The following is a 10,507-nucleotide window of genomic DNA, read 5'->3' as shown; positions in this document are numbered from 1 at the left end:
TATACAGCATATGGATTTGTGTCGCAAATAGCACATGACAAGACTGGAAATATATTTTCAGTATTTCATATTTTATGAGTTCTATCTGTTAATTTGTAGAATTTAGTTGTAAATCCAAGTCTTTTTTACTTAACACTGACAATCGTACGTATGCATTAGTCATAGTAGTTAAACCATTAATTTAACCCCTTACTACTCGAGTGGACTACAGCAGTCATTTTATGTATAGATGTGCATGTACCTTGTAATATCCAGCCAGTATCATAATGTACAAGAAAGTACTTCATTTGGTCTGTAACTGGTACCATGCCTGACTTGCAGAGGTGCTGTGAACACACAGACACACACACAAAATATGTGAGTGCACAAACACAACTTAAGGACCTGTACTTATACACTACAGATACATATCGATAAATATAGATACACTATTCAATAGACACTGTAACTCAAAATTTGAAGGGAAAAAATATTTTTTCTTCCACATGAAGATAACATGCCGAATATCGCTTTAAAAATAGTACACTTGAATGCATCACACATAGCCTTGACATTGAACCCATTAACAACATGAAAGTAAATTGTGTCCTGGGAACTTCGACAGGTTCTGGTGACACCTCATGCCGTACTTGCTAGGGATTTTTTAAAAGGGTAATAAAATATTGACATTATATACTGTATTCGATTGCATGGTCTCAAACTTTTGAATATTTCCACAATTGCACAAAGAAAGTCCACAGGAGGAAGATTTTCGACTCCTTAGCAAGCCAAATGTAACATGGTGCTTACCTTTTTATTTTTTGGTAACACATAGTATCCAGTTAATCATCTTACGTTTTATGCCGCAATAAAAAGGTATAGTAGTCCTCATACGAGATACACGTGTGTATAAATAAGATCACATTTAAACATTAAGAATAGAATTTTTAAATGAACCACGCTGCCCTACAAGGCCAAAGGAACATTTAGGCCATTTCTTTCTATTTTGCTTTTCATTGAAAACATTCACAAACTGACAAACGGCAAATACGAAAGAAAATACTTTTGTTTAAATGAATCCATTTTTGATGGATGGAGTGATATGTATAGATCACTTGTGCATTAAAATGCAAAGAATCACTTCATTTCTTTATATTATTTATTTATGTTCAACAAATCACAGCCAACTTTTTGAGAAAACTCTTAAAAAGATTAATGCTCCCTGGTTATTGACAAGTCTATTCTACCGTGCATTCTTAAATGTGGAATATTGTCTTTTTTTTTTAAGTAAACAATGCAATCAAATTTAGATATATTCATATTTTTACACAGCAGCTTTTAAAAATAGGGGGAATGGACTTTTGGGTGGAAACTCTGGATAGCTCTAAAATTCATAACAAGCCTTATATGTGAACTAAAGGCTCAGAGTGTAAAGATTTTTTAAAAATAATAATAATAATCTTAATACCTGTACAACTCCTTTACAAACTATATTCTCAAGGTGATTATATGATTATATACAGTATAATCACTAAATACAATTCAGAACGTGTCTGTGTTTTGGAATTTAGGTCCTTCCCTTATCATAAACTATTGGATAAACTGGCAAAGTTCCAGGCAGCCTGAAACCGCCGACGGTGAAGATTTTCTTCATTGTTTTACATCACTTTCTTCTTCAGGGTCAGTGAAATGTAGGGAGCGAAAATGGGAACAGAAATTTTCAATTTGGACAATGCCATTTCTATATTTTTGACACCCCAACCCAAGTAGTGATTATGCGCTGAGCAAGGAATTATTTGTTCAAACCAAATCAGCGTATTTTTTTAGCTTTCATGCACAGCTGATTGCTCCTGACTCAATGACTTTTTGTTTACTACTGCCTGCAGGTGGAAATGACATTATACATTGATATAGCATATCTATGTATACATATACAATGTGCCTTTGCCCATTCACGCTTCACCGCTCGCAGCCACGCATATTCACGGTATTTTCACAATCGTAGAAGTCTTAAAATTCTCTTCTCAATAGATGAGGCGCCACATCAGACATGGCACCTTACAACGTAGCGCACCTCGTGTGCACACCTAGTTCCGTTTGCAAATGTTGTTGTGTGACTTGTCCAGAAAAATACATTCAAACACACTGGTTTCACTGCAACTGTTTTAGAGTGCATGTAAGCTACCATATGATGGTGCTCATGAGGCAGTGAGGAACATTTGCATTTCACATCTATCAGCAGAAGAAGTATTGTATGTATTGCCCCACACATTGCCAGTGTAGGCACTGCATTACTGACAGAAACTAAAATGATCACAGCACAGCAAACAAAATAGCATAACTACCGTAATTTCCGGCCAATAACCTGCGACATTTTTCTACACGCTTCCAACCCTGGAGTTATGCGGTGATGCGGGTAATTTGTGCATTTTTTCTAACGGCCGCAAGGGGGCACTCCAGCGGAAAAGGTAAGAGCGAGACCGGTGGAATATATTTGCCGAGGAAGTGACTTTTACCGGTCCGGCCCTGTTAGTGCTGCGCTAGCGTGTTACTGCTGTGTCTCAGACATTTTTATTTTTTTATTTTTTTTTTTTTTAAACCGGTCCTGTTAGCACAGCGGTGCAAGCATTAAACTCTCTGTGTGCCGTCTTTCTTTGTAAATATCTTGTGTTTCAACGTGGGTTTCAATGTGGGCACCTGCGGCTATTACACAGCTGCGGCGTATGTATGTACCAAATGGTATTTCCTTTAAGAATGTATTGGGTGAGGCTTATAACCAGGTGCGCTCTCTCGGCCAGGAATTACGGTAGCAAACAATAAAACAAATAAAAGAATGAATCCCAAAAAAACATTTCACACAAAACATTGACATTAAAAGTCATTTACATGCTCCCAGAATGCTTTGCGGCACTATGGAGGTCCTTAGTGTCGCACCCAATGGCGTAGAATAAAACCTGGACTGCGCACAGGCCCCTTTTACGTTGTCAACTCCCAGTCAGGGTAAAACATTGCTTTGGGTACTATTTCACGTGAATGTTGACGTCCTTTGACATCCTTACAATTGTACATTGTGACACATAATAACATTGAATTTCATTGGAATACGTTAGGTTTAGCTTTTTGGTTGCGCCGTTGGCTGTCAAAACCGTGTAGGCGTAGGCAAGGAAGTAACTTTTCACAAGTAAGTGTATTTCATCTTAACCTTTATAATTAATTCTTATGTTTATTGCATCGTTTTCCATAACGTGTGTATGTTTACCATACTTTTTGCCCTGACCAGAACTCAGAGGCTGTTGGCCATGGCGGAACCAATGATGGATGCAGGGTGCGCATTCCAGTTTTTATTCTACGTCATTGGCCGCACCAGAATGCCACGTCAAAAAATAGTGAGCACCTCCCATCTGTTTTGCAGCTGTTAGATGAAGCCGGTAGCGCCTGTCCAAAATAGGCTCTGGCCTCCTGATTGGCTCAAATGTGTTTCGAGTTTCTGACAGCTCCTGCCTCTATAAATCGCAATCCTGCTGGTATTCCAAATCACATCTTTCCATCAGAGTAAATGTAGGATAGTACTACTTGACAAACATTTACATCCCTTCCCATAGTCCTTGCGGTGGTCAGATACACATAGGATGTCCCAAAATTGGGCACATTTGGGAGTGCCCATTAAGACCTCCTTTTTAGGCTGTTGGTGAACAACTCACTGTACATGATGTGCGTATTGCAAAACATTAACAATGCAAATATGAATTTTAACCAAGTGTCATAAAACCCACGTTATCTGATCTTCAATTTGACTTTCTCTCAATGTTTGAATGCACATGTCCACCTGTTCACATTTTCAGTACATTTGGCATTGCTTGTGATTTTCTCACCCAGAAGTCAATGGTAATACAGTATTCACAACTGAAGAATTAGTCATTTCCTAGGATTTTTCACTTCTCTGCCTTTCTGTAACGCTTCGGTCTGTTACACACTACTGATGACACTGTGTGGTAATCAAAGCTCAGTGGCCACGTCCCTCTGAGAACATTCTGTTTAAAGCCATGTCCATTCAATTATCATTTCGGGCAAAATTTCACCCAAAAGACCAACATTTTGTGAGAACTGCACTGAATCAGGTTTTGCCAAATAGCTGTTTTCATTCAGGCAAAACCACTTCATACGCTGTCTCTGTCCCTTGTTTCAGTTCCTCCACCTCAATTTTTTTGCCTTCCTCCCTCTCCAGGTTGATGTTCGCCACTCCGAGGCGGTACAATGCATCCCGGATGATGACTTCCCCGGGCTGGCAGACCTTCAGCACTTGGTCGATCTGCTCACTCACGATGTCCCGACTAGAGAGAAAATCTAGCAGACGGTTGTAGAGGTAGTAATGCGCCGGGTTGTTGAAAAGCACACGTTGTTTCCTCAAAGAGTTCACTGAACTCTGATGGTCCTCTTTTTCATCCTCCACCATTTGCTTTTGCTCCTCAATGTCTTCCTTGTCAATTTGAGTCACAGTGCTTATAAGATGCTCCAGGTCTTTGCACAAACCCATTGAGTGGTGTTCCGGAACAGCAGTCTCGTGGCTTGTAGACGAACCGGGAGGATGTACGAGCCAACAAGAAGAAGATTTAGTGACGGGGTGAACATGCTCGTCGTGCCCCGACGTAGAGAGTTCGGCATTGCACAGCTTCTCGCGCAGCTCGCCGCATGACACAAACTGTGGAGCAAACACCAGTGGTTGTCTCAGACATAAACACGATAATGTGACAGCAGCTCAAGCCTGAAGTCTGTAATTGTATTGTGGAGAAAAATAAAACTTTGTATTTTCTTTCGGATGCAACACGACAAACTGTTATTCGGCTGTGACTTGTAAGATCTGATCATTTCATTTAAATTCAATTTAATGGGCATCAAATTCTATCAGATGCAGTAGATATACACGCATGAGCTCTTGAAATCTAATAGAAAACGCTACGATCAAGAAAATATAATACTCATTTTTGTTAATAGAAATAAAGTTAATTTGACTTCTTAACTCTACTGTTCTCCGAGAGTGCATGTTCTTCTACACATTCAAACATTTGGAGTTTCCAAATAGTCTGAAGTAGCACCGGACGACATTTCTGAACGCACCCCAAGAATCATGACGGTGTCGCAGGCGACGCCATGTTCGCAGCTTGGTGCTTCGTTGTGAACAAAGCTAGAGCAAGAAAGCAAGAAATTCATGGAGACGCTCCTTCTCGGGACTACTGTGCTATTTTCACCACTACTGTTGATTGTTGCATGTTGCTTTGAGAGATTATGGAGCGACGCTGTTGCTGTTTTCTGTTGCGCTGAGGGCTGTTATTTTATTTTTTTTTTACAGTTTTTAAATGTTTTGCGCAGCTCGGTGTGTGGGAAGATTGAACCAGGGCAGCGGGGCGGGAGGGAGGGTGGAGTGGGGGGGACTGGCAAACCAAGAAAGCTGTCCCTTTGGGTATGTTTTGCTCTGCAGTTTCTGGCATCAGCTACAGCCCACTGTAACCTTGTTTTGTTGTTTCACAAAATGGACAAAAGTCACCTGTAGTCCTTGGAAGTGCTGAATATATCGAATATAAAATCCCAGTAATCAAATTCCCAAAACTTGTTAATGATTCCTTCTCACCTCTGGCTTATCAAAAGGCTCTGAGAAACAGCCCTGATTTCTGCCCCACATTCTGGCAGCCATTTCTGGGTACTGCATGTCTGTACAAAGCGCCACTTGTCGAGCGCAGTCGCCAACGTAGACCGGAGGCCAGTAACGGGAGGACACCAGGAGATCCACGTGGTCCCTGGCCGTCTCTCCTCTCACCAAGTATTTGGAGCTGCAAACAATCTGGCAAAAACAAGGTGGAGGTGGGCTTGCTCACTTGTTGTGGTCTCTCACTGTGATAACTACAGACACGTCTAATGTGTGGGAACTCGGACAACTTGCTGATTTGCTTTTACCTTATGGGGGCAGACTATGGACAGCTTCCCGGCAGTGAGGTTCTCAGCTGGCTGGGGGCCTGTGGGGAGGCCACTATGAACAAGCGTGCACATGGAGATCAGAGAACTCAACAGGTCATCCTAATTGGGCGAGAGAGAGAGGAACATTTCACATCAAGACTGTCATTTACAGATGTCAATAGAGGTTTCATTATACATTGTCCATTGAGGGTACAGTTGAAACCAGAGGTTTACATACACTATGCAAAAATGCCATTCTTTGTCTCACTGTCGGAGGTCAAATCCGTATAAAACTCTCCCGATTTAGGTCAGTCAGGATCACAAAATTATTTGATTTTGTTAAATGCCACAATAATGACGGAAAGAATTTCTTAGATAATTTTATATTATTTTTTTTTAGGTTAAAGGCTTACATACACAAAAGGGACTATGTCTTTAAAGAACATGGGGAGGGGAACATGATGAGGTCGTGGCTTTGGAAGCTCACGATGGGTTAACTGAAACCTTTTAGTTAGCTGACGGGGCACCTGTGGATGTATTTTAGGCTACGCCTCAAACACTCAACTTTTTTGTTTGAAATCATTGGAAAATCAAAAGAAATCTGCCAGGAAATCTGAGAATGAATCAGGGAGCTCCACAAGCCTGGCTCATCCTTGGGTGCAATATCCAGATGGTTTAACGTGCCACATTCATCTGCTCAAACAATTATACACAATTATAAACATCATAGGAATGTACATCAAGCACAACGCTCAGGAAGGAGACGGCCTGTTTCCCAGAGATGAACGTCTTTTGGTCTGAATTGTGCGACTCAACCCGAGAACAAAAGCTAAAGACCTTGTGAAGGTGCTGCTGGATTAAGCTGTTAAGATAGTGTCATTATCCACAGTCAAACGAGCGCTGGACCAACATATTTTGGAAGGAATCAGCCAAGAAGCTTAAAGTTGGGTGCAAATGGGTCTTCCAAATGGACAATGACCCGAAACATACTGTATATTTTCATCTTAATCCACATTTCTCACAAAAAGTTATGGAATTGGTTTTCAGGTCAAATTTCACTGAGTAAAAAAAACCAAACAAAAAAAAAAAGATCATGTTCCTTCACTACTGACCTCATTCATTCTAATGTTCAGGGCTCATCTGCCATCCTGTATGTCAGACATTTAATGATCATGAATAACGCATGATCCAAGATGCTTGAGGTTGTATTCACACAAGGTCGCTCTTTCATTAAAGCCGTGAATGTATCATTTCCTTTTTTCCCCTAGGCTCACTTTTGAAAAAGGCTTTGAGCAAAGTATCCAATAAAAACACTCTTATTGGACAGCTTTCGTAACTGAAACTTCACTCTTATTTTTGGCACGGTATATGATATGCATGTTTAGTAGTCAGACTTTCAAGTGTGCAAACAAACACACAGTATGAGTAAACGTAACATAGGCTTTGGATGACAAATGGATGCTAATTAAGTAAAAGTACTGTTCATGTTTCCACAACACTTAGGTGGAAGTCGGCTTATTAAAGCATTTACCTGATCTTCAAAACATTGACACTTAGAGCCAATACAAATACCCCAAGTCATAAAAAAAGTTGGCTTGATAAAATATGGAACTTTTAAATCAATGAGTGAAATCGATTTGATACACAAGTAAATTGAGTTAGTAGCTTGATTATGGAACAAATTTAACTTGTAGATCAAGGCAGTGTATTCATTGTATTTTTTCCTTTAAATTCTTGTGCTTGCACTTGTAGTTTTTAAAATGTATACTTTCACCTCTAAATGTGTTTAAAGCAATGAGCACTGAACTAATTTAAGTGAAAAAGAAACATGAAGGTTGTCATTGGACTGAGACAATGCATTTCTTTTAAGTGAAGTGATTGGGAAAAAAAAGGTTAACCAAGAAAGATCAAAGATGAAATGTGTGCTTTTGTTTTTTGTTTTTTTAGTAACATTGTAAGTTTAGTTCAAACCAGATGTGATTCAAGTTTATAAAATGGACCAAAAATGAAGTATAGCAAAGTGTGAAAATGAATATTTTTACTTGACAGTGATTCACAAACTTTTTTTGCAGCACCTCCCTTTTTGGAGATGAAAATTTCAGCACCCCCACATCCCCACCCCCCTTTAATTTTCAGCACCACCCGCTTACAAACATTATTCCTTGGGTATCAACAAAAACATGAACAACAGCTGGGTGAAACTTAATGAAAAGTGTTCACGGTAGTTCTTGGTGGCCTATTTTGAAAACAACTGGTCTAGAAAGGGAAGGTTTTTTTTTTTGGCACGGTGATGGCGGCAAAGGAGAAAGCAACGCAAAGAGTCAGACGCCGTGTGTGCATGGCTGCATGCCTGTGACACATTCAACCACCCACCCACACCCACCTTAGTGGAGCATGGAGTGACGCTCCCCCCACAACGCTGAAGAATATTTCTCAGTTCATCCTCGCTGTGGTCTTCAATCTTGTCCAGTCTCAACTCACCATTGTGAATGAGCCGCACCAGAACCGACGCCGCTCCTGAAACAGGAGAGAAATAGCTTTTACGATACATTTTTTTAGACATGTTTTTAATCATCGTTTTTTTTTTTTCCAAGGTTTACAAGGGGACCTCATCTTACAATGTATTTCAAGTTTATAAATGGCACACAATGGAAGAGTTTGCAGAGCAGGATAACATCAGTGGAGTGTATGGAGTCTGCATCTAGTTTAGTTCACTGATGAGTTGCAAAGCTTTCTGTGTCTGTGGAGCCCGATGCAGGAACCGCAGATCCACCGGTACTTGCTGCAGGTGTCCTTGGTAGTGGGTTTGTTAGGGACAAACTGTGGCCTCCCAATCGTGCAGGTCCTCTTCTCTTTCCCATTAACTCTCCCGCGTCACCCTCTGATCTTTGTGTTATCTATTAGCAAGGTTCCATACTCTCTTGTTTAGGAGGGTGAAGCGGTCCCAATACACTCAGAATGAAGCTATTGACTGAAATACACCTGCCAATTAAAAGTAAGGTGTACCTGGGGGATGGTCTTTGTGTGACATGAGTTTGTCCTTCTCTGTGTTAATAACAGTGGAGCTCCTCATGAGTGGAGGGATGAAGGGCGCAATAACTGAGGCGTCCACCCGGGTGATGGGGATGTCTGTGGGGAAAGCAGCCTGCTCAATGGCCTCAGTCTCCATGGTCAGCCAGAAATCATCCACATTTACTTCGTCTGACACTGAAGACTCAGGCCAGGTGAACTACAGAGAGGCAATAAAGCAGTATGCAATTACTTAGCTGTGTGATATATTGAGAGATTTTGGTGTTGTTTTTATTTATATTGTACCACCTCCACATTCTTGAGCTCAAGCACACTCTTTGAGTATCGCCTGGCAATCTCCAACTTGGGAGCGACACCACAAATGCCACAAATCATATCGTTATAGTCTCGCTGTGTTAGGCTCTCGAAGGCCCAGTAACCTATTAGGAGAAACTCTTGAATTTGGGAAATCTCCTCTGGGCACAGCGTATGGACTGATGCAAACACAAAGACAGACAGGTGAGCGTGACAGAAAATGCAAATGTAATGTACAATCAAAATATTCTGCACAAGTACATCATTAAACGTTACCAGGGTGATTGGAGACATGGTCCAATAAGGTCCTGATCGCCAGAGAGGGTGGGTGGCCCAGTTTGATTTTGGCTCTTATCTTCAGTAAAAGATCAATACTAACCAGTAGTTTGTTTCCAATATTGAATAAACCTACCAAGGAAAACAATAAATTATAATAAAAATGTACTCTTATGGCGCCATAGAGTATGACTGGTTAGCACACCTGCCACACAGTTTGAGAATCCCAGCCCCGCCTGTGTGGAGTTTGCATGTTTTCCCCGTGCCTGCGTGGGTTTTCTCCGGGTACTCTCGTTTACTCCCACATCCCAAAAACATGCATTCATTGAAATTCCTCATAGGTGTGAGCGTGAATGGGTGTTTGTTTCTATGTGCCCAGTTCAGGGTGCACCCCGCCTAGAGAGATAGATGGATGGGCTCCAGCAGCCCATGACCCTAGTGAGGATAAGTGGAATGGAAGATGAATGTGTGACTATTATACTACATTAATACATTAAATTGCTTCCACAGCTCTTTAGCAAAATAGTGGTAGATAAGGACATTGGGTCCCCATGACACTTTTCAGTTTTGATGTGTAAAGTCACTGGATATAAGAACACAAAAGGCATCTATCTCCATTCTCAAAATGTAAAACAAGTTTTCGATTGATGAAGGCAAGTTTCCAATGTAGAATGAGGTCATAGAAAATGTGTGACCAAAGTACATTTCAAGGAAAGCAGCCGCGTTATCCCCAGAACATTAAAATCATTAACGTCGGACTATTTCCAGTAATGTACATTACTACCACAATTCTGCTGTAAATGGTTCTCCTAAAGGTCTTTAGAATCAGTCAGGCTTTTTTTTTTTTTTGGTAAAAGAGAAGGCTTTATGTTCGTTTTGGTCAGCAGTGAGTTTTGGCTTGAAAACATGGATGCAATTTTTGCCCAATCGCTTGATTCTTGATGTGTCATGAAAACTGACATTAACCGCGGAAAGGGAG

General features: G+C 40.7%; 1 protein-coding gene across 2 annotated transcripts in view; it reads right to left on the bottom strand.

Annotated features, from left to right (window-relative positions):
* Positions 1–8: 8 nt before the first annotated feature.
* Positions 9–10,507, bottom strand: part of hmgxb3 (HMG box domain containing 3) — a 27,681-nt gene continuing 17,182 nt past the window's right edge. For both annotated transcript variants that reach the window (XM_061834011.1, XM_061834012.1), the window contains 7 exons: positions 9,529–9,660; positions 9,247–9,431; positions 8,935–9,157; positions 8,312–8,445; positions 5,929–6,048; positions 5,606–5,815; positions 9–4,678 (listed from right to left, as the gene is read on the bottom strand). In XM_061834011.1, coding sequence (XP_061689995.1) covers positions 4,118–4,678; positions 5,606–5,815; positions 5,929–6,048; positions 8,312–8,445; positions 8,935–9,157; positions 9,247–9,431; positions 9,529–9,660 — 1,565 coding nt within the window. In that variant the 3' untranslated portion in view covers positions 9–4,117. The remainder of the gene's footprint in view (positions 4,679–5,605; positions 5,816–5,928; positions 6,049–8,311; positions 8,446–8,934; positions 9,158–9,246; positions 9,432–9,528; positions 9,661–10,507) is intronic.

Source organism: Syngnathoides biaculeatus, chromosome 11, assembly GCF_019802595.1.
Source record: "Syngnathoides biaculeatus isolate LvHL_M chromosome 11, ASM1980259v1, whole genome shotgun sequence".
NCBI classification, from domain to species: Eukaryota; Metazoa; Chordata; class Actinopteri; order Syngnathiformes; family Syngnathidae; genus Syngnathoides; species Syngnathoides biaculeatus.
Note: the sequence above shows the minus strand (reverse complement) of the source record. Positions and strands in the feature narration are given on the sequence as shown.